Source organism: Ptychodera flava, chromosome 14, assembly GCF_041260155.1.
Source record: "Ptychodera flava strain L36383 chromosome 14, AS_Pfla_20210202, whole genome shotgun sequence".
NCBI classification, from domain to species: Eukaryota; Metazoa; Hemichordata; class Enteropneusta; family Ptychoderidae; genus Ptychodera; species Ptychodera flava.
Window position 1 is genome coordinate 30,501,029 of NC_091941.1, and position 24,331 is coordinate 30,525,359.

The following is a 24,331-nucleotide window of genomic DNA, read 5'->3' on the forward strand; positions in this document are numbered from 1 at the left end:
TAAAGTAGTGGTTCAATGTTTATTTCCTTTCTAAAAATAAATCTGTCCTATAAAAAGAAAAGAAACAAAGATTTCATCTTAAAAGATGACAAGGACAGTAACATGAAATAAAATGTACATTGTTTTTTGAGGGGATGGTAAAGATATTCCTATCTGAAGAATGGTTGGCCTCTCCCTGTGCTGCTTCTCCTTTGATCAGTTCTTCCTGTGATTCGTACCATTGCAAGTCCCGTGGCTGTGCCACTTGCTTGTGGTGCAGACACTCCTGGGGATGTTGGTGGAGGGCCTCTTGGTGTGGTAGGCGTTGGACCCCTGGGTGCCCACACTTGAGTGGATCCGGCGCCAACCCCAGCCATGTAGCTTGCATGTTCTGCCATGCCAGTGGTGGTCTTAGCTGCGGAGTATTGCTGTTGGCTGTCGTATTGTGGCTGGGTGGGATAACTTGGTGCCGCGTAACTTTTGGCAGCTGCTGCTGCTGCTGCTGAATAGGTGCTTGTGCTGGTGGCGCTGCCCATGCTGTACGACTGAGCTGCCCCCTGTTGTTGCGAGCTGACGTCTTGACTCGTTGCTGGCATGCTATGCTGTGACATGCTCTGTTGGACTGCAGTCTGTTGCTGAGGCAGTGCAGCTTGATAAGTCTGTCCAGTGCTGTGCTGTTGCTGGCTGGTGGTGTACTGGTTTGTCTGATACTGTCCTGAATACTGCTGTGCCGTTGTTGCTGTGCTGTACTGTCCGCTTGGAGCGACATACCCAACGTTAGACTGGCTTACACTTTGCTGCGTATATGAGGTTCCATATGCAGCTGAATAATCCTGTGTGGTGTAGTTTTGTGAGTATTGTTCTTGTGTTCCGTAAACCTGCTGGGAAGTCTGAGTCTGGGAGTAGTTATATCCATCTCCCTGGCCATAGTTTGTGGTTGCTGGCTGCGTTGTCTGTGAGGGTTGCGCACTGGAATACTGGTAACTGGTGCTCGCTTGCTGGTAATCCTGGGTTGCCCCATAAGCTGTAGTGCTGCTGGTCTGTTGGTATGTTCCACTCTGGTAGGCAGTAGGAGGTGGCGCGGCAGGCTGAGGAGGAGGGACCTTATATGCAGGGGGCTGTGGAGCCTGTGGAACAGGAGCCTGTGGAACCGGTGGCATAGTCGGCAAGGGGGCGTACCCACTGGTTGTACTCTGCGAATACTGTTGATGCTGGCCGGTTGACTGCGCAGTGGCAGGATCTTGTGTTTGTTGGAGCTGTGGATGTGTTGTGAGCTGTTGGGGTGGCTGGGTTGGCAGTGGTGGGTTTTCCTGAGGTGGCCGTGGTTGCTGAACGACAGCAACACTGGCTACGGGCATGGGATGTTCCTGTTTCACTCTCTTCATAGGCTGTTCATCTGCTAAAGAAGATCAAAACAACAGTTAAATACACAATATATAAATTTTAAAATCCCTTTTTCAATGGTCTTTTCAGACGAGTACACAGGTACGGTGGGCAAATGCATTTTATATACATTTTAGACTGCACACTGTACAAAAAATCTTACCATATAAAATACAAGGGGCCCTTTCAGAAAAACAATATTTCTGAACTTTACTCAATTCCATTTGTGTATAAATAACTTTTTGCATATATTTACAAGGCCTGTGTGACCTGACACCATAATATCCTTCACTGATACTCAGTGTTCTCCCTAGGATCAAGAGCAAGCATGTCGGAAATTTGCATAAAATTTACATAATTAATATGCATACATTAACATATATTTAAATACAAACACACATAAAAACAGTCACTGCAAATTGTAGTCATTTAATATGCCTTTTATTTCACTTACACACTGCTGCATGAACATACATATCAGGGGCACCATGAACTGAAATTAATTCATACAACAGTCCAACTTCAGTTGTAAAAATTCAACTCGTACTCTCCTTGCATGGAGAAACATTTGCAATGAAACATTGCGTCACTTGTTTACGAAATTATACAGAGCAACGAAGCCACACAATCAGGGCTGTGTACCCCAGCGAGTTTTTGAGCACATATAACACGTTACGGTCACGGTCCCCATGAATAGAGGAACTGTTACGGTTTACCATAACAGAAAATTCAGACGTATTTACACGGATGATCGTCACCAAAATCATGAAACACCTGTCGTTTTAATAACTTGCCTCCTTAGCGAACCTGAAACGAGACCTGAACTTGAAAACAGCTCGAAACGCTCAAAGCCCACACATCGACCGCCATCTTGGAAATCGCCCGACCTGTTTACGTCACATGGCACAGTAGACATCATTTCGCGACCAAAAAGTTAATCCAAACTCATGTTTTTTAAAAACTTTGTGCGAAATAAAAAAAAAGATGACAAGAATGCAAAAGAACGATTGCGGAATTAGCCAAAAAAAACCTTGTAAAATGACAGTGACCCCAACATCGCGAAACTAGGTCAAGTCAGCGTAGCGTAATATGACGTACACGTAACGTTGCAGCCCACGAACTCTACCGTTTGCTTGCTCTGATACTTTCACCGTTTGTCTCAACAACAAGAACAGAAAAATAATTAAAATACAAATTTACATTCGCAATGCTGCCATGGAGATTTCATGTAGACAAACCGTCATCAGGTATAGACGCCTTATAAACCTTTTTGAGGGTCGCAATTTTGACCGATAGCTTTGACCACCAGCATTTTCACGGCGTCGACGTCACTGTAAATTCTCCCACGATAAACGGCCATTAACACGGTGCTCAACCAACATGATCAAAGTCACGGCCACACCGATGTGCTGCTCGTCCGGTGTTTTCAACACCTATGTACATGTCAATTGATTAATGTAAACCCGTCAATCGACATGAAAAAGTCTATTCAGGACTAAAAACGATGTTGATAAGGCTAGTTTTGGCAGATGTCCCATGCCAATGAATACACTGAGCTGTCAAGTGGGGCTGTCAATCAAGGGTGTCGGGAAAAATCTGAAGCGTCACGGCATTGTAGCAAGCATCACGGCAATCAAGGCAAGCGTCACGGAGACGTGATGCTTGAAGGGCCTAGGGAGAACACTGCCGTATTCAGATAAACCGAGTTGAATCATTCAATGACATAATCTCACCTGGTGGAGGTGTTGAAGGCGCAGGCTCTGGTGGCGTTTTCTAAAATGTAAACATTTTGAAGTAGTTTAGAATCAGTTTCCAATCCCAACATGGTTTGAATTTTTGTCTAGTGTTAGTTTTTTCTGTTTAAAATATTTTTTATTCAAGCACAGTACATTATGGCTTTTGCCTAACCTACACACTGCCGTTACAATCTGCAGCTGGCGATGGAACTGATAGTCAAGAGCAATGACTTGGAATGTTGTAGGAGCAAGCAGCTTGGTATTTTGGACATCACAGCACATGACAGTATTAGAGTGCTGCATATACACTAAAAGCTTTGATTTCAACCCAGTATGTTGCATTCCATTGTTTCACTGTAGGTGCATCAGGGCCTGGTTTCTTGAAGTTTTACTTACCGGCCGTCCACCTTTGGGTTTACTTGGACTGGCAGTTATCTCTGGAGGAGTCTTTGGTCTCGGTTGACCTGGCTCTTGTCCTGGTGTGTAAAGGTCAAGCACTTGATGACAAATATCTGAAATGAGATTTTACTCTGTCTTTTAAACATGGAACGTTTACAGGAAATGAACCACGCAATTTATTTATCTATCTTGCATTCTTAAATCCAATGTTGCCTGTCATTTCTGCTTTTTGGGTGAATTTTCTTGCTGTTGGGCAAAGATTCCTGCCATCATAGTCCAGCTTTCTAAGAGGTAATAAAGCGACACTGATCTTATTCATGAGAATGAATGCTGCTCTGCCAGCATGGTCAGTGAAGGTTCAATCAATTTCTGTCTGATATAGCATATCACAGATTACAGAGCACAGGACAAGATCATATTTTGTTCCTGACGCATGGAATCACTCTACCACACAAAACACATTTCACTTCTAAAATCAAAACTTTTATGTATTCATATAATTCCAATGTTACTACCTTCCAGCATTTCATGCGTAACGTCTTCAATGAATGGATCCCACCATTTGGTTCGACTGCTCTTACACTGCCAGTCAAGTACATCACTCTTTGAAAGTCGTCCTGCTAGATACACCACAGCTACTGCTAGAACCTGTGGTTCCCACTGCAAGCACAGAGTGGTGCACAAACTAAGTAGAGGAAAAAATAAACATAGACGGAAAAGAAATTATATCATGGGAATTCAATTAATTGAATTAATAATAATATGCATGAACAAGTCATCGTTGATGACACAGTCCCCACTTGTTAATGGGTACTTTGATTACAAGTCCTCAGAGAGGATAGAGTCCTCTTCATTAATTAGGTCTGTGATAAAAATACTTTGGTACAGATGCGCTCAATGGCCAAGAATGAGTTCCATGGTGATGAAAACATAAAAGCAATGTAGGCCACCATCCTAAAGTTCATTAAATGAGTCAATTAGGAATTAATCAACAGGATGTTGCAAAACATTTTTGCATCCTATCATAACACTGATAGATTATCACTGGTACCATATTTTATAAAGTTTGATGCAGTGCTTCTGGACATTCACCCTAAAAACAAAAGTTCATCTTGTAAATGCAAATTGGCAATTAATTTAATTTATTGGATCGTATCACAAAACAAATCGACATGCACATGTATGACATAGGTCAATGTCCTTGTACCAACTGTAATTAAAATCGGTTGAGATATGCCTGAGTTATGGCTTCGTACATAAAAAAATCGTAACAAAATGGCCGCACGGCAGCCATATTGGATCGTATCACAAAACCAATTGACGTGCATATCTATGACATTGGTCAATGTCCTTTTACCAACTTTGAATAAAATCGGTTGAAACATGTCTGAGTTAGGTCTCTGTACATGAAAAAATCGTAATAAAATGGCCGCCTGGCAGCCATATTGGATCGTATCAGAAAACGAATCAACGTGCATATGTATGACATAGGTCGATGTCCTTGTACCAACTTTGTATAAAATCAGTTGAGATATGCCCGAGTTATGGCTTTGTACATGAAAAAATTGTAACAAAATGGCCGCACGGCAGCCATATTGGATAGTATCACAAAACAAATTGACGTGCATATCTATGACATTGGTCAATGTCCTTGTACCAACTTTGAATAAAATGGGTTGAAACATGTCTGAGTTTAATGGCTCCGTACATGAAAAAATCGTAATAAAATGGCCGCCTGGCGGCCATATTCGATCGTATCACAAAACAAATCAATGTGCATATGAATGACATAGGTCAATGTCCTTGTACCAACTTTGAATAAAATCGGTTGAAACGTGGCTGAGTTAGGTCTCAGTACATGAAAAAATCGTAATAAAATGGCCGCACGGCAGCCATATTGGATAGTATCACAAAACCAATTGGCGTGCATATCTATGACATTGGTCAATGTCCTTGTACCAACTTTGAATAAAATCGGTTGAAACATGTCTGAGTTATGGCTCTGTACATGAAAAAATCGTAATAAAATGGCCGCCTGGCGGCCATATTGGATCGTATCACAAATCAAATCAACGTGCATATGTATGACATATGAAGTAATCCTTGTATCAAGTTTGAATGGAATCACTCCAGGCATCTCTGAGATATCTGCGTGAACGGACGGACGGACGCACGCACGGATATGACCAAACCTATAAGTCCCCCCGGACGGTGTCCGTGGGGACTAAAAAGGACTATTTTCCTGTGTAACATGTAAGTGGTAAACTTCAACAGCTTCAAAAGCTTTGACCCTCATAACATCGTTTTTGCAAAAAATACACTGTTAATTAACTTACTGAGGTCATGTGTTCATTTTGTAAGAGAGGTCACATTGCGTATCTTGCAAAGATCATGCAGAAAAGATCCACTGACTGATTAGTTTCAATGAAAATGAACAATATGACCAAAACGTAAACTTTCATCATGTTGCTGGTGTGAAATGCTGATAAGCACAGCTTTTGTGATTAGAAATGGTTTCTAATTCAACAGACAACACATTTTTTGGGTGGGGATTGTCAAGGAATTTTGTTCAGTCTATTTAAGAGGTTTTCTGCAATTTTTCATACAAGTTTCAGAAGGCAACACTACACGTGATTTAATCCTGCTGGTATTTTAAACCAAGCAACTTTTTTACAATAGAATGTGCCTTGGGGACAGATATTCAGACTCTACAATTACTTTGCTAGTCTAATGCTTATGTGAATGCTTTTTGAGGCCCATAGAGTAAATACTTTTTCACCATCTTGTTTTGAGAAGAATCAAAATTCACAGTTTGCCCCTTACAGCTGACATGGGGATAGCTGCTGTTTTGAATTTCAAATGTTGGCAACCTTTGGGTAATTTGGTTCTCTTGTACCAATACTTGTGATGCCTGATTTTTATTCTTGATTTGCAAAAGAATGGTTTAAGGTTTCCTCAAGGAAAGTTTGAGCCAAAGTTTCGAGGTTTGTTCTACTTTAACAAAGAGACAGCTCACCTATCATTGATAAAAGTCCAGCCCATCTGTACCAGTTTCTGGATCTTGGCGATGTCTCCCTTGATACGCTTGGCATATTTCAGTAAGTAGCTGTATGGGTGGTCCACTTGGAGATCAAACTTTATGGTCTGCAGCAGAATCCTCTCAAATGTCATGATTTCCTCCTGTCGTGGAATAAAGTGTTCAAGGAATGAGACAATATGAATTAGAATGAAAATCTGGTGGTATGTTTCTATGGTGAGCTTCTGCAGCTACATCAGGAAAAGCAGCTTCACATCAAAGCAAAACACCAACACAGAGAAAAATACACCATTTTGGGTCCACTGCCTTTAATACATCTTATGCTAACTATGCATTCCACATAATATTTTTATGTCATTATCATCATACCACATTTATTGCTGATAACCTACATGTATGTCCTTGGCAGTGTACAATGAAAATGTATAACCTACATGTATGTCCTTGGCAGTGTACAATGAAAATGTATAATCCCCTGACATGATAAATAATTTGATATTATTACCTAATATTATTCTTCATTTGACAAAGGAAAATACGAGTGACGTAATGACTGTGTCAACACCAGTTGCAGACCAGTGGTGACTCAGTTACATGTATTATGTCACAAGTGGGGTCTATAGGGATACGGACCCCAATATTGGTGACAAAACTAAAACAGAAGGACTCAGAATTTGCTAAGTGGATTTATTTTGTCAGACTCCAAAAATTATGACTGATTTTTACAAATTTTCATGTCAGACAAATTTTTGATCACTGGAGAAATACAGGCTACAATGTTGTTTGTTCACGTTGATGAGTACATTGAAGATCGACGCAAACAAGTTCCGAAGCACCAAAATTGATGACATAGATGCACATTGTCGTGTCATAAAATGACCAAAGAATAAATCCTGATATTTTCTGTTCAGAGACAACAAACTTGGCTTGTGCATGTGATGCTGAACGATATTCAATGAGAGTGTTGGGTCATTTTTGCAATACCAGACTACTAAGTAAATAAGTAGTACAGCAGAACTTTAGAGGAAATTCATCAAATTGAGATAATACCTTACCATCTAACTAATCTATAGTATTATATAGGGCTCAGCCCTTGGTGTTGCGCCAGGGGTTTAGATTAGAAATGTTATTTGTATTGATTTATGATTAGTAATAGTAAAGGATAAAACAGAATTCTTACTAGCTGTATACGTTTGTACGACAACTATGCCCAGTTTACCCTCTGATGAAAACAGTTCACATACAAAACGCCAGACCCTACTGGTATAGATTTTCTGTTCAATGTGTAAAACTATTGGACAAAAATTAGCAATTTTTAACATGATAACAACCTATTGTGTTTAACATTGGACATATTGTGCCATCATTATCGTTGCAATAGTAACTGCACTGCCCTGCAACTTCAACTTGCAAGCTTAAAACTAGTGTTCCGTCTAAAAACTGGCAATTTTTGCATCTAGTTATTGACACTGAAGGCGCTTTTCTAAAATTCAATCCCAGCAGTCTTTGCGTATGTCCTCGTTCATATGCACGACAGTTTTCTCTCTTTTTCTATTTTTTAGGCGTGATAGTAACAATATTTTGTATCAGTGACAAGGTGGACAATAAGACTTACTGGTTAATAAAAGAGATATATTTTATTACTGGCATGTTACAAAATAATACTTTGCACGATTTGTATTTGCTCATTTACGAGCACTCGCAAAACATGGCGGCGCCCATGAAAGTTGGGTACACTTCCAGTTACTTGCATAGTATATTATGAATCTGCGCATGCGTAGTCAGTAAGCCGCTGGCGCGACTATTATGTGAGATAGATCTCGCAATAAAGTAGAAATTGGTCTTGTATGTAACTATTGGGATTCAATCAACGTGAAACTATGAAAGATGGTCCATGTCATGACAATTATGGTGAGGGACAAGGATGAGGTTGTGTTTGAGTGATGGCTGGAATGGACACAGATGTATGTAAAACTCAATATACCTTTGGATCTTCCCCAAATGTTATGAAGTAATGTTCTGGCAGGATGGTCTTGGCTGCCCGAACGATGTCTTTACATTTCTTTGGTGTTTCTTCCACTTTACCAGCCAGGAAAAGACACGCTGCCCCAGTCACCTGGAGTAAAAATTAATTTGATAAATTAAACTTACATCACAGTAGTAATCATGTGAACACTTTGGCACTGGGTTCTCCCTCTCCCCTTCTCATTTTTTTACAAGCAGCCATGTTTGTTGGCAGGCAGCTGTCAGCTTGAGATGTCACAAACTGAACTAACCTGAGCTTATGATATCTTGAAGCAAAAAATAAACAACAGAGTGAATGGACAAAGGCACAGGTATTAGAAGGAACTTCTTTGGTCTTCAACTACTATTGGAACCATTGGAAATCCCACCTGAAGAAAAATGTCCCCTCACAATTCTACCATATGGTGCCATTTCTTGTGAAATTTATCAGGTTGTGGTACAAACTACCTAAAACAACACAGAAGTTACACTCACATATCTTGGGAAAGTCTTGAAAGAATGGAACATGTAAAATCTGTGGAAGTAGACCACTCCTGTGGCAAGTGTATCATATCTCCTGTTGTATGACATTGAATCAAGGAAAACGCTGACACAGTCAACAGAACTCAGTGATGGGTATTGCCATGTCCCTCATCAGCTCAGGCGTGCACAGTGAAAAAAGGGTGTTGTACATAAACAAACCATACACACATGTATTCATGTGTACAGGTGGTTTGATGGTAGTATACCACGTAAGTTTTATAAAGTTACCAACATGAAAAGGAATATGTGTAATTCTGAATGAAACCTGACAAAAGTATCGCTGCAATGAGCATTCTTCCACAGAAAATGCCCTCAAATGCATAAATAGTGATTACAGCTAAACCAACGTTTCTTTAAAAGGATACAGTCCAAGACTAGTGCCTGCATCAATGATAAACCTGGCACCTTCTTTTCTGTATCTTGCTTCTGTAGAGAATTCTATACCATCATCTTTGCTTGGCGTCTTTCTCAGTTCACTCTTCTCATAGTACCAGATTGGCATCTTTTAATATGTGTTTGTATTTCTCTTACTAGTGTTGAAAGCCTGCAGAAAAACAGGAAGAGCATTGGTCAAATGAGAGAACCGAGGAGACTTAGACAATGAAGAATTAGCCCTTCATTCATCAGAAATAACTGTGGAAAGAGGTCAAACAAATCTATAAAATCAAAGGAATTAAGGTGTGTTCACAACACGCCGGTCAATAAAAATCAAAAAGCAAGTGGACGAATCATGATCGATGCTTCTGAATACCCAATGTCAGTCACAATGTCTACCCTGGCTGAAATAGGACTTTCCAAACTTGGATTCATCAACTTCCACAATACTGCCATCTGTTCTAGCACATGATCATGAAGATGAAGGAAAGAAATCTTTCAACAAATATTAAACAAATCTACAGCAGATTTTGAAAAAAATAGACGACTGGAAGGAAGTGCCAACAACTGAAAACTGAAAACACCAAAAAAACATCGACGGTGGAATAGGTGACATAAATGAAACCAACTGTCAGTGCGGACAGAAATAGTTGGCAAGAACCAATGGTAGCCAGGTAAGAACCAATGGTATGTCTGCCGGCCACTCCACTGATGCAGTGATATCGCTCTTCCACACTGACAGTTCCGCCTCTTATACAAAGTCCATACTTTTGACACTATTCTACAGCTGTTTGTTCATTCAGTGCTACTTGAAGTCTGAAGACATAATCACAAAGAGTCAAAGGATAGGGACGACCAATTGCTTCTACACCGTGTGTTGTGCCATGGTGGATGTAAAAGATAAAAGATAGGAGGGCATGAAACAAAGCAGTCAATTAGATAACTTGCCAACGACAAAATATTTATTATGAAGCATGGATGTTAGGTCCAAACCCTGAACTGAATGCAAATCAAATGTTAAGAAAGTGTCGAAAATAATGCTGTCATGACAACAGCGATGACATATTTAGTTTCATAATAAGCTTCTAGCTGTAGGGCAAAGGCAGCAGGAAAGAGGAGGGCAACATATGCTAGCTTTTGATAGTGTATGCTCAAACAGTGCAGGGGTGATTTTTGGTTTGTAAAAAAGTAATGTAAATGGATGCATCCACAGTTTTATGCACGGCAATCATATCAATTGCATTTTGCATTTGAATGTACATTGACTTCTTTTACATAATAATGTACCACCTTTGGGAACTGTATTGAAAAGGAGAGAATGTGGTCATTGCTTTTGGGGTCAGTCTGTATAAGACAACAAATTTGATGCATAAAATGTGAGATAGGTGATATTGTACTCAAAATGTGATGGAACTATTGCGGGGATGACATGAACTATCTAACTAACCCTAAAATGTGTGTTGGTCTTTGTTTGCTTGATTTTATGTCAGGTGAGGCAAGCAGGAGCCAGGAATTGTCAAAAATGCGCTCACCTACGCTCACTCCGTTCTGACAATGTAGGCTAACCCCAATTCCTGGCGCCCACTGTGCTTCACCTGACACAAAAACTAGGCAGTCAGAAATTTTGAAATTGATTCGAACTCTAATTAGTGCAACATTTACTAGGCATCTGTGTTTTGCATACAGCGTTTTTGACGTCATCAGCTATTGGCTATACAACTTGTAATATTGTGCCCCTTTTTTATGGTAATCTTTCCAGAAAGAGTTTAATTTTTCATGGATTCTCTTCTCATGAATTATTTGCTGTCTCAATGACATATGATCTCATTTTCAAATTCTTTTTAAAACAATGGAGAATGTGTCAGTGTCCATTCCACATAATCCTTTATACGCTTCGTCGCGCATTGGTGAAGTTAGGGTGACCGGACGATTTTTAAAATTGAAATTTTTTGGCAAAATCTTGATGGCACCTGTTGGAAGTGTTGGTACAAAGTCCAAATCTAAAAAAATGATTTGGCTAATTAGCATGATCACAATTTGGCAGCCTCTGGAAAATCAAGTTTCCAAATTCTTTCCCTGAGAATATTGTAATGAGGAATAATGAGACAGTGTGACCAAAAATCGGATCAAATATTGTTAAAATGGCTCAAAGATGGCTAACTGTACAATAATGAGTCTGGTGAAAGGTGCATTGATAGTTTCCAAATTATTTCTGTGAGAATATTGTATGGGTTGATGAGTCCCAGTGAAGGAAAATGGAAGATTGTCCTCACGCTGACCTTTGTGTTTACAGTATCATGGATACAAGCCATTGTTTCTAGTCAGAGACAGGTTAGTCTCGTTTACCAGACCTCGTCGCTTCGCCACTGCAAAGTGCGCCGCTGGCGGTAGGACATGGCGAGTCGCGGAGCGACGAGCTTCGAGTCGCGAAGCGACGAGGGTCTGGTGACTACCACTGCATTCCACTGTGATGACGCATCAGGACGGGCGGAGAACCAAATTTAAATATGACCCTTGACCTACTTGAATATTCAATCCGAAAAACCAAGACAAATGCATGTGTTTTCAATATGCGATAGTCAACATCGAGCTCGTCGCAAATGTCCGGGGCAAATGTACTCTGTAGACAGTGACCATGCTGAAACTCCCGTGAAAATATACGGAGAGCATGTGAAGACAACAGCCAACAGACTTCCCGTACCCAGTTGGCAAGTTTACGAAGACGTCATTCCCCCCCCCCCCCCCCCCCCCCCCCCCCCGTAGAAAAGCTGCAATTGCTTCAATTTGCTCGTCTTTCAGGCATTCTATGGCTAATTTTTCTTTGCCACAATCGATTGCTTTCCTAAGTTTGGCTGTCAGCCCCATTTTCGCCAGTTAAATTTACGCACGTCCGTGTACTGTGAATGCCCAGTGCGTCGTTTGGGGAAATCCGAGGGAATCCTTTTATGTATGTCATATCATTGCGTAGTCGAGCTTATTGACGTTGTCAGTCATAGAAGTTCCTCATAGTTGTTGGTAGATATTTTTACAAGCCCCTCCTTCTATTGAATATGCATCAAAGTTTGCCTGTTGTCGTGGTTGTCGATTGAGCCATGTGATTGGTGGGTATAAATATCTTGGAATGCGGAAGTCAGTAGTCTCCAGACCCCGTCGCCCAGCCAGTGGAAAAATTACTTCATGTTCCTACCGCCAGCGGCGCACTTTGCACTGGCGAAGCGACGCGGTCTGGAAGCGAGACTAGAGACAGGTGTGCACCGGTGAAAAAGCACGTTGTTCAAGTACGAGACTATTGCGAACTTTACTTCCTGCCTTGGAAAAACCGTGGGCGCTAATTTGCGCTGCATAGCTGAGCTGTTTTAGAGCACAAACCAAGTAGAAAAATATCTAAGGTACAATTTGCCCGCATGGCCATTCCTTCCCTCCTGGAAAATGACGCCAAAAGTCATAGCTATTTAAAAGTAAAAATTTCGTCAGCAGTTTCTCGGAAGAAAAAAAGACCTTTTTAGGAAATTTTTGCACTCATCTTTACTTCCTAGTCTTCACACAGTGTTTTTGCTAAGGTTGGGGAATATAGGTAAATGATTTGGGAACCCCGGTAACATTTCTGCTGTCCCCTAATCTGATTGCATTGATATACCAAGGGGAACCTTGGTAAAATGACTGGGGAACCCCGGTAACATTTACCTGGGTACCGGCCTTAACAAAAACACTGTCACAACATTCACTGTGAAATGCAAGTGTTTCCGTTCACGCGATCTCTCATAGTGACCATTTGCGTGCGAGTAGACGACTTCCAAGATGGCGTCCCGTCTGACGTTTGTTGACAAAATGTATTCATAAACTTCAAGATTTTCACGTCATTACCTTGTTCATAGACATAAATGTGCACAACTGTTGCATACTTAAGGTGAATTTGTACAATTTATCACTACCTGGGTCTCCCTTTATGCCTTCGATTTCGAGCATTCACTCTCAGAAAACTTGTGTCAGCCCCATTGTAGGGAATAGGAGGGCCTCTCGTCCGGTCACCCTAGTGAAGTGCTTTGTAAGTCTCAATTTTGATGGATCCAGCTCAGCTGTTTGGCTCTGCCACGGAGCCTCCTGTGAGAAGCACAGTGCTGTTTGTGGTAGAAGCTAGCAAATAACTGCAAGAGCCAAGCCACATGCAGCTGGCGACACACATGTAAGTCACCCCCACAGGTTAATGCTACAATACTGAAGACACAGAAGAGATGACTGCATCATCCTTGCTGCAGTTCCGCAGGTACTGTACTAGCTCACAACTTTCCTTGGTGAAAAGTCACTCCACAGCCAGCTGCTGCGTCTGCATGTACACCTCTGCGGCTTGCTGCGGTTCCGTAGCCCTGCCACTCCCTTTGCTGGTTGTGTTGGGGGACTCCACTCCCCCAACACAACCAGCAAAGGGAGTGGTAGGGCTACGGAACCGCAGCAACTCTGCGGCTAGACTGTACGTTGTCTACGATCGTCTACGATAACAGGACGACATTGATCGAGATCACCTATTCAAAGACCTAGTGCACGGGGCAACAACAATCCAGTAAGCTGTGCATTATGGACACTCAAAAGCTCTAGCCAACAGAGAGAAGAACCCATGCTTACTCTATTACTGCTTGCATGAATGGCAGACTATTTGCTAGGAATAGGATTAGGAAAGCTTTGCTAGCTTAATATACAACGAACAAGGATACACATTTCGCTCAGTAAAACTACAAAACTTTATATCTGAACTGCTTACCTATCCTCAAACGTCTTCTTGCTGTAAAAAAACATAAAGGGTTTCACAAAACGCCGTTATTCTCTACGAAATCACGACGAGTGGAGGCGACCGTAACTTACAGGACGGCGACCATGTTTGTTGTACATGCACGGTAAATAAGGCATTGTGGGAAGTTTGTTAGGTTTGGCGTCTTCCGTTTCCGGGGTTCGTCTGCACTCTTGTGAGTTCCAGGAGGGAATGGGCGATGGGCCAACATTGCATTTCGTCAAAATATGAAAAATATACTGTCTTAGGTGAGAGTGCGTTGCACATGTTAATTGATATATGGCTTTTCGGCGTCACCGTAATGCAGGCTTTGCAGCGTAACTTGAGGAAATATACACGCAAATCTCTCGAAAGTAACCCGATCTGCGACACACCACACGCAAGGGTATCACTCTCGACCTCTCGTGTCAGCTGGCATTCCTTCTCATCACCACAAGGGCATATCTTGGTCTTTATGTCACATTCGAAGGGAGGTCTTGCGTCTTGGCATCATTATCTCCATAGAGACTGTGCATACGCACACTTGTACGAACCAAGAAGAGCGTTTGTTTAATCTTTCTTGAAGCAAGCAACATGTAGCCAAATGTGGTATGGATTTAAAACCAGAATTTGGTTTATTTTCACCCCAGGCTATTGTAATGATGACAAACTCTTCTTTATAACTTCCCTTTATGTAAAACAATCATGTCATTTGCTAGTCACAATAAGAATTGACATATTTTTTTCGACAAATTATATTTTGCTCAAATTTATGATATTGCAATACCAGTAAACATTTTATATTTTATTTTCATACTTAATTGACATCAATTTTCGATGTCCAGATTGAAACAAGCAGTGGTACGTTCAAGCCAAAATGGGGAGGAAAAGCAGAAAGAAGCAGATTCGAAATGCTGACACTTACAAGAGAGAAATGACGTCACTTACAAGTCATTTACATGATAGTAAGTTGATGTACTCTGCTTTACATAAAATAAGTGACACTCTGTATGAACAATATTTTTCAGTCCAAATTAATGTTTCTCTCTGGTGAGCACTGCAACACCTTGAGCAGATATTATGATGATCAGATGATGATGGTAACCACGATGATGATGGTAGAGGTGGTTGTTATGGTGATGATGATGACAATGACAATGATGGTAGGGTGGTTATTGTGGTGGTGAAAAAGGTGATGATGATGATGGTGATGGCATGATCATGATGATGATGATGATGATGATGATGATGATGATGATGATTACTGTAGGGTTGGTTGAAGTGGTTATGATGATAATGATTATGATTGTAAGGTTGGTAGTTATGATGATGATGATGATAACTGTAGGGTTGGTAGTTATGATGATGATGATGACTGTAGGGTTGGTAGTTATGATGATGATGATAATAATAATGGTGATGATAATTCAAGGGATGGTAGTTGTGATGATGATGATGATGATGATTGTTTGGTTGGTAGTTGTTATCATGATGGTGATGATAATTCAAGGAGTGGTAGTTGTGATGATATTGATGATGATGATGATGATGATGATGATGATGATGATTGTAGGGTTGGTAGTTGTTATGATGATGATATTGGTGATGATAATTCAAGGGATGGTAGTTGTGATGATGATGATGATGATGATGATTGGTTGGTAGTTGTTATGATGATGGTGATGATAATTCAAGGGGTGGTAGTTGTGATGATATTGATGATGATGATGATGATGATGATGATGATGATGATTGTAGGGTTGGTAGTTGTTATGATGATGATGATATTGGTGATGATAATTCAAGGGATGGTAGTTGTGATGATGATGATGATGATGATTGTTTGGTTGGTAGTTGTTATGATGATGGTGATGATAATTCAAGGGGTGGTAGTTGTGATGATATTGATGATGATGATGATGATGATGATGATGATGATTGTAGGGTTGGTAGTTGTTATGATGATGATGATATTGGTGATGATAATTCAAGGGATGGTAGTTGTGATGATGAGGATGATGATGATTGATTGGTTGGTAGTTGTTATGATGATGGTGATGATAATTCAAGGGGTGGTAGTTGTGATGATATTGATGATGATGATGATGATGATTATTGTAGGGTTGTAGTTTTTATGATAATGATGATGATAATTCAAGGAGTTGTAATGATGATGATGATGATGACGATGACGATGATGATGGTGATAGTGATTCGTAGTACTGTAGGGTTGGTTGTTGTGGTTATGATGATGATTATGATGATTGTAGGGTTGGTAGTTGTGATGATGATGATGATGATGATTGTACTGTTGGTATAGTTGTTGTGATGAAGATGACTATGACAGTGAATTGTAAGATTTAGCTTGCCCCTATTCTTCTGTGACAAGAATTGGTTATTTCTCATTTGTCAGCTTTCAACAAATTCACAGGAACAGCAGCACAACAGTAGGCAAAAAGGAAGTGAAACTAACCTTTTTTCACATTGTACTAATCATTGTAAATTTTTACTAAAAAACATGATGCAATTAACACCGCATGGCTGCAGTTTCATATCTGGACTTATGCTGTTGTGTTTGTCAGTTGATGACTGATTGATAGAGTCATGACATTAATCGAATGTTACTTATGGTATATGTGTGTTTTGGCATTTCAAGCTGAGAGGAGGAACTGATGCGTTTTGAAGACAAAACTTTCTCTTCTTGTCATTTACGAAAGATTTCACCGTCAAAATATAAGAATTTTAGCAAATTTTAATTTAGCACCCAAACAGACTAGGACCTTAAGCATGTCTGGCTGTTATATATGTCCACTTCCCAGTAACTTCAATCGTTCACGAAGGATACTTCGGTTGTGTCAGCTTCATGAAACTGAAAAGTCATTCTTTAGACCAGAAACTGATGGTGACATGCATTCATGTATCATTTTGTCGTGTGAAATTTTACCTACAGAGGCAAGTGGCCCTGTCTTGTCAGGTGCTAGACAGTGGCAAGAGTTCATGGATATTCACAAACTGGTCGAAGCTATAAGAGAAAAACAGGCTGGTGAGTCATTAACCCTTTTCCTGCCAAGTCCATATTTTCACCATCAGGTGAAGATGGTTAAAATTAGTGAAACACAACATATTCCATATGGTGTATTTTAACATAATACTGTACATTTGAAGGCCATTGAAAACAAAAATACTGTAAACTTGATTTTTATGGACTAAAGATGCTATAACAGACCAAGTGGGTGAAAATATGTCATGTTTTGGCTCAATACTGCTTTTTACTGACTAGGCTGATGGGGAAGTCATACTGTCTGGCAGGAAAAGGGTTATAATTATCAAAGTCAAAATAAGTCAGTGCCAGCAACAGTGCAACAAGTTGATTATGGCTAGACTGAACAATTTGTGAGATCAGATTCTTCTTGTAATTTAAGATCATATCCCAAAGAGAACTATAATCATTCTTATGTGTATCATGAAAAGCTACCTGAAAAAGTAGATTATGACAACAATTTGGTTCAGTATACTGTAGGTTCACTTTGGCTCACTCCACATCACAGATGTGGAGTGAGCCAAAGGGATGCCTTTTCATGTCTCTGTGAATTAGTCCAATCTACCTACATGTGATTAAACTTAGCCAAGGACATTGCATTGTACAACACAATGGTCACAAGACTATAGTGCTGTGCCATTTCTGCAGCAGGATAACTTTATGATAGTGGGGCTCAATGCAACAGTGTTCAGTGTTCAGTTTCAATGTAACCTTCCCAGTTCAATCCTTTCTCCAAAATACAAATGATGTTAGCTGTGTTTTTGATCAGCCAGTCAGAGACTTTCACCAATGAAGTATCTGCTAAACAACTTTTATTCTGTGTATGCATGCGTTGACTTCCTAATTTTTACATGCCAATTTTATACTTTGTTGATTGTTTAAAATCTACTTATCATTTAATTTTGAATTTTATTTATGTTGACAATTGATTACCCTCGCCTGTTTTATGGTCACAGAACATCATGTTACATGTGTTCAAAAAATGCCATCTGTACATGAAATTCCTTGCTCAGTTCGTTTAAAATAAACTGCCAGTCGATTACATTACAACAACAGAATTATGATTCTTTGCTTGTTTTTCTCAATAAGACCTGCGTAAGGAGGAACCTCCAAGAGCAGATGCCTTGGATGACTTCATGTCTTGGCTCAATGCCCACGAAATCAAGACAGACCATGTGGAGATAGAAGACTACCCAGACAAAGGCTATGGTCTCAAAGCTCTCCAAGATATAAAGGTCAGATGTGAGGTTTTAATTTTGATTGGGGTGGGGGGCAGGGAGAGGGATTACAGAGTGAACCATGGTTATCATTTGCCTTGACTTTCTCAGTGCCCAACCCCTCCCCCACCTCTGTTTGTTTTGCAATATAGCCATGCCCTCCTCCTTTCGACAGTATTAAGTTTTGTTAAGCACAGTTCAGTGAGCTGGCATAGTATGGATTTATAATGGATGCCTGTGAGTCTGTTTTTAACCAAACTGTCAAGGACATGCGTTTAAAGCTAGCAGATTCAAAGCTGGGTAGTGACACAATAGACTGTCATATGCCTCGGCCTCATAAAACTGATTTCTGTATTTTTTCTTTCTAAAAGAAGTTAATATAACCTGACATATCACTGATATAAGCATTCTTTCATTTCACTGTCTATGTTTGCATGTTTGCTTACTCATTATAGGTTAATAAAGACCTGTTGACTATACCCCGGAAAGTCATGTTGACAACTGAAACAGCCAAGACGTCTTGTCTCGGTTAGTATGTGTAGTTGACAATTAATAATAATAAGTAGCTGTAAAAAGTAAACTTTCGCATCACACCAGAAAAGCAATAAAATTACTATGATATGTCATGCCATAATTTACCATCTTGGAGACAATAGAATCAAGTAAATTATATAATTATCAATAAACTATTTTCTGACATACTCAGTACATTGTGTATTTGTTATTGGCTGGAGTAGTGAGTCACATGGTGCACATGCCTTTGAGCTTTCCATGTATGAACTCTATCAATACACAAGACTACAGAGAATAAAAGTATGTAAACATCTGTTATTTGTCAACATTTTTATACACATATAATTTACATGCACATTAAGTTTCCTGAATTCTTGAAGATTTTACCTGAATTTTCTGTGCATTTTCTAAATTGTCAAACATAGTGTCCTTTGATACAATTGACCAAGTGATTTTTCCCCCTCTTTCAGGCAATCTTGTAGCCAAGGACCGAGTCTTACAAGCAATGCCAAATATCTTGTTATCAGTCCATGTACTGTGTGAGAAATACTTACCAGACTCCTTCTGGCAGCCTTACATCAGTATCCTTTAATTTCAGACCAAAAACCAAAATGAAAATGCTTTTGGGAGTAGAACAAGAACTTGCAATTGACAAACAAACTAATATAGCGCAAAAATCATCAGCAGTTACAGATACCAGCCCTTTAAAAGATTTTCCCACATATTTTTGTGAATTTAGCCTGACCAGTATCTCAAAACTTCAATGAAAAAAAGTGTCCAGTTGTGAATAATGTTGATGAAAGCATACCATTTACTTACAAATAATTGAGTTTTACCCAGTGATATTGTTTCATGTATGTTTGTTTGATGTTGTTAGTATTGCAATGCAGCCAAGCTACCATTAGAACATTCCATGTCCTCACTCCCAAAGGATGTCTTAGAAGTTAATCAGAGATGACAACTGGACTAGCAAATCTTATACTCGGTGGATAAAATACAGGTTTTAAGGCAACTGCAAAGTAATAGAACTGGCAAAAAAAGAAAACCAACATTTCTGTATAGGTTTAGTGTGATCACTTTGACCAAGCTGTAGCTGTTTATCCCATAACTCTTTGTCTCAGAAACACTTCCACGTACGTACACAACTCCTCTCTATTTCACCATGGAAGAGCTACAGATGTTAAAAGAATCTCCTGCACTTGGTAAGCAGGATTTGGGAATTAAATCATCTGTGAGGATAGTTGATGGTTGGCAGTGTGTCACTGCAACTGATTGGTTACCCACCTTGAAACAAAGAGATTTAAAGTCGATGTTTCGTAGTTCAAGGAGATGTCAAACGTATGCCCTTTATGATCCAGAATAAAACCCGAAGTCATCAAGCAAAATTTGGCATTAGAGATGTAAATTAAGTAAAATCTTTTAAGAATAGAAATTCAAATTTTCTAATTTACCCAGTGTTGGTGCCATGGGGACAAATTCAATTTTCGATTTTCACAAAAACAAGACAAGTGAACACTTTATTGAATTCCAAAATGAGTCCATACTGGGAGCAGACCATAAAAGTGTTTTTTAAACCTTTTTGAGCGCCTGAAATATGATTATCCAAGTATCTGATTATCCAAGTATATTAAATTGACTTTGACGCAGTGTACATGCATTGATGATACAATATGTCACGAATTGTTTTACCGAAATACAGCTATCTAATCGTTTCAATTGTTATCATGAATAAGAACACTTTTTCATTTTTATATTTCAGAGGATGCTTTAAAACAATACAAAAATATTGCAAGACAGTATGCATATTTCTACAGACTCTTCCAGGTGAGTCTATTTCAAACCAAATAATGGAGCTTGGGGTGTCGGGTACATCCTTCTTTAGACTGTGACAAATAAACAGCTCATGACTGTGTTATAATCACCATCAAAATTAGTAATCGCACACTGTCCATCATTGATGTATTTTGTTGCAACAAAAAACAATGAAAAAACAGCATGCATCAAAGTTAAAAACAAACAAACAAATCTTGTCTACTTCAGAATCTGCCAGATTCAACACAGATTCCACTGAAAGATAATTTCATTTTTGATGACTACAGGTATGTGAATTCCCTTGATATCTGTTCGGTAAAATCTTGTACTATGTCAGTCTTCTTTATAAACCTTACCTTTCTTGCATTCTATTGGTGTCTGTGCGGTTCTTTCAACTTTCTTATTTTAATCAAAGTTTCAGCTGCATACATCTTTCGTGTCTGTATTCTCTTCTTGACATCTATTTTTTGAAGCACTTTTTTTTTCAGATATTTCATTATTTGCATATCATGTTTGTGGTGTAGATAAGATTACGACCTAGGTACACAAACAGGAGATAAACTGTATTTTAGAGGCACTTGTGGTTGACAACAGACATACAAGACAACCTCCTCAGCAGTGTCGTTGGTGACTTATTACTAATAAGACTGAAAAAATGACAAAACTTTGAAGCAAATTGTAAATTCATAACAGAAGACAATGTCTTTCATTCCTCTTGCAAGCAACAGGAATGTCTCCCTTGACAAATGAAGCTTATTTTATTAGACCAGAATGAAAGGTACCATAAAGAAAAGCTGCATATTGTCAGGCAATGTACTCTTATCCGCACCACAGTCCCTCCACAAACCACACACAATGTACTGGTTATGCATTTTTGCTCTCTTATCTTCTATTCTGTTTGCTTCCATGGCAACATATCTGGTGTTCTAAAGTCGTTGTAAAATATTTTTATGCAAATGAGGTATCATGTGCTAAGGTTTCATCCAATCAAAGACTGTCCTTTATGAACTGCTCTGAATTTCCTTCATCACTGCCACATTTCTTGGACCTGCCGTCACTTAATTGGACAGTTGCTGTAACTTTTGATGATTTTTGTCTTTAATGTCAACCTTAGTTTCTTGTTCCACTCCCCCAAAGCATGTCGAGATACACAGTATCCAGTTTGTCAACTCAGCCTGTACATTTGAAAACTGTAATGTTATTATTGACAAGTGAATTCTGATCTGGACTAGAATTCAAATGTAAACAATAGCACTGCAGTTTACACCTATACAGGTAAATGCTGTGTTGGCAAGCTCAACTGTGGGCAGTTCAACATGCTGTGGGTATTAGAACAAGAACTTGCAGATCACATTCAACACAATATGGTATTAGTGAAAAAATCATCAACAGTTACATCTGCTGCCCTTCTAATTAAGGAACATGCTATCACAGCAGAATTTTGTTTGTTGTATTTTTATGGTAGCATGGTTGAGAATGCTTATCATTTGTATTTTGGTCATTTGTGTAAATGTTGACGTGATATTAAATGTTATCATGACAGTGTTCAGGCAGGACTAGCTGTCAACTATTTCCAGATTCTCCATTTACCCATTCTTTCCTTAATATTTATTCCTTCTTGTCTTCAAATGTACCATATCATTCTCAGACAAATAAATAAACAACAAACATGTCACCTGCCAGTGAAAGTTCAACTTGGCAACATTTCAATCAGATTTTATTTTTGCCTATGAAATCGCCTTCTTCATCGTTAAGTGCAAATACATGCACCTCTTGATCTTCTATTTGTAATGGATAAGTAGATGTGTCTATATGGCCCTCATACTAGGCAGCGGGGTTTTCAGTCACACCCCAGTAAACATAATGGCAGAGGAAGTAAGATTATGGGAGTTAACTTTCACACATTTCACCAACAGATGGGCAGTGTCGACAGTGATGACCAGGCAGAATCAAATTCCGGCCAAGGACGCTGTACAGCTGACTACAGCGCTAGTACCACTGTGGGATATGTGCAACCATGCCAATGGTTCTGTAAGTCACATACAATTCATCTTTGTATCCACTTCTCTTCTCTGCATTGAGTTGCATTGTAAGTTTTCTCACAGTGTCTATAACCCTAAGGCTCTCTGCAGAATGGTTTTGTAGTAATTGTTGTAATTCCCAATGTTGTAGCAACAAGCAAATCTATACTAGTAGGTGCTGCCCTCTGGTGGTGGTTAGTGTGTCCAGTCTTCCTTTACTGTAAATGACTGCCATACATGAATTGTCAGAACACAATCAACAAGTTAGGATTCACATACTTCTCTCTTGTTTATTTATTTATTTATTTATTTAAATGTATTTATTTGTTAGTTTACATGGTTTGCGATCTTGATTATTGATTGTTTGCTGACTTTTCAGACACTAGATTGTTAATTTGAATGCCACATGTAAGAGTGTGTATGATGTGTATGATGATTGAATGACAATCTGACAAAGGTAATAAAAATGTTAATCACACGCGGCATCAATCCCATTGTACTCCATATTCATTATCTGAGTGCACTACAATATCTTGACAGATAACCACAGGATTTGACATCAAGGCTGACTCACTGCATTGCATCGCCATGAGAGACTTCAAAGCTGGAGATCAGCTTCTCATCTTCTACGGTGCCAGGACCAATGCAGAAATGCTGATACATGATGGGTTCGTCTACCCTGAGAACCAAAAGGACAAAACCACCTTGAAGCTGGGAGTCAGCAAGAATGACTCACTGTTTGCAATGAAGGCGGAACTTTTGGCCAGGATGAGATTGGCAGTGTGAGTTTACTTAAAAAAATGACTTACATATACATTTAACCTGTGATGATCTTGTTCCTTAAGTAAGGCGCTTAAATAAAATTCTCTGTTTGTCGTCAGTATTCCGGTAGGTTTTCAGAGAAAGTTAAGAAAAAAAACACAATGTTAACATTATTTCAAATAAAAATGTTATTTTTCAAAAGGAAACCATATAAAAATTGAGCTTATATTAATACACTCATGTTTTTGTTGTCTGTTTGTTTTTTTTCCCTGGCTAGCTGGTAGGTTTCTCAAAAATTCAAGGACGGTGAACACAGAATTTTCTTTAAATGGCCTAAATGAGGAACACCAAAGTATTTGGTATTAATTGATGTTCTATGAGAAACATATTTGAATCTGGAGTGATAGTCTCTCAGGCTTCAAATTTTGTACAGTCCTTGTAAATGTTAATTATGGGTAAAATCTCTCCTACTAAATACTCTGAGTCGATCCCTTGATCCATTTCCGTTTGTGCTTCCCAAGACTCTTCACGGATAATATTATAATGGCCACTTGTGTTCATGTACATTTCTGTCATGCTCATGTCCTTCAGGGAGTCAGAGTAATGGTTGCTGAGACTTACTGATTAAGTCTATATCAAGTTTGTAAAAGAATACATGAAATTCCTGGCATCAGTGTCATTTTCTCCTTGGCAAAGACAACATGAGCTCACCTCACGACTTGAAATTTTCATGACTGTCAGTGTCATC

At 39.3% G+C, this 24,331-nt stretch overlaps 3 protein-coding genes across 4 annotated transcripts in view; 2 read left to right on the forward strand and 1 right to left on the reverse strand.

Annotated features, from left to right (window-relative positions):
- LOC139150123 (cyclin-K-like) lies at window positions 1-14,594 on the reverse strand. 2 transcript variants are annotated; one of them, XM_070722294.1, is made up of 9 exons: window positions 14,213-14,594; window positions 9,447-9,625; window positions 9,034-9,115; window positions 8,519-8,650; window positions 6,514-6,677; window positions 4,013-4,182; window positions 3,495-3,610; window positions 3,096-3,135; window positions 1-1,375 (listed from the first exon to the last, which is right to left on the reverse strand). In XM_070722294.1, exons 2-9 carry the CDS (start codon window positions 9,581-9,583, stop codon window positions 150-152), a joined length of 2,067 nt encoding a protein of 688 aa, XP_070578395.1. In that variant the 5' UTR covers window positions 9,584-9,625; window positions 14,213-14,594; the 3' UTR covers window positions 1-149. The 2 variants fall into 2 exon arrangements, with proteins under 2 accessions (XP_070578395.1, XP_070578394.1); XM_070722293.1 differs by having other exon boundaries at window positions 1-1,378; window positions 14,213-14,366.
- Window positions 1-24,331, forward strand: part of LOC139150144 (small ribosomal subunit protein uS12m-like) — a 629,842-nt gene that overhangs the window by 144,889 nt on the left and 460,622 nt on the right. The window lies entirely within an intron of this gene.
- LOC139150124 (actin-histidine N-methyltransferase-like) overlaps window positions 14,337-24,331 on the forward strand; it is a 17,720-nt gene continuing 7,725 nt past the window's right edge. The window contains exons 1-11 of the mRNA XM_070722295.1: window positions 14,337-14,487; window positions 15,064-15,183; window positions 17,169-17,261; window positions 18,348-18,493; window positions 18,931-19,003; window positions 19,459-19,569; window positions 20,110-20,190; window positions 20,748-20,812; window positions 21,029-21,087; window positions 22,717-22,831; window positions 23,362-23,603. Coding sequence (XP_070578396.1) covers window positions 15,096-15,183; window positions 17,169-17,261; window positions 18,348-18,493; window positions 18,931-19,003; window positions 19,459-19,569; window positions 20,110-20,190; window positions 20,748-20,812; window positions 21,029-21,087; window positions 22,717-22,831; window positions 23,362-23,603 — 1,073 coding nt within the window. The 5' untranslated portion in view covers window positions 14,337-14,487; window positions 15,064-15,095. The remainder of the gene's footprint in view (window positions 14,488-15,063; window positions 15,184-17,168; window positions 17,262-18,347; window positions 18,494-18,930; window positions 19,004-19,458; window positions 19,570-20,109; window positions 20,191-20,747; window positions 20,813-21,028; window positions 21,088-22,716; window positions 22,832-23,361; window positions 23,604-24,331) is intronic.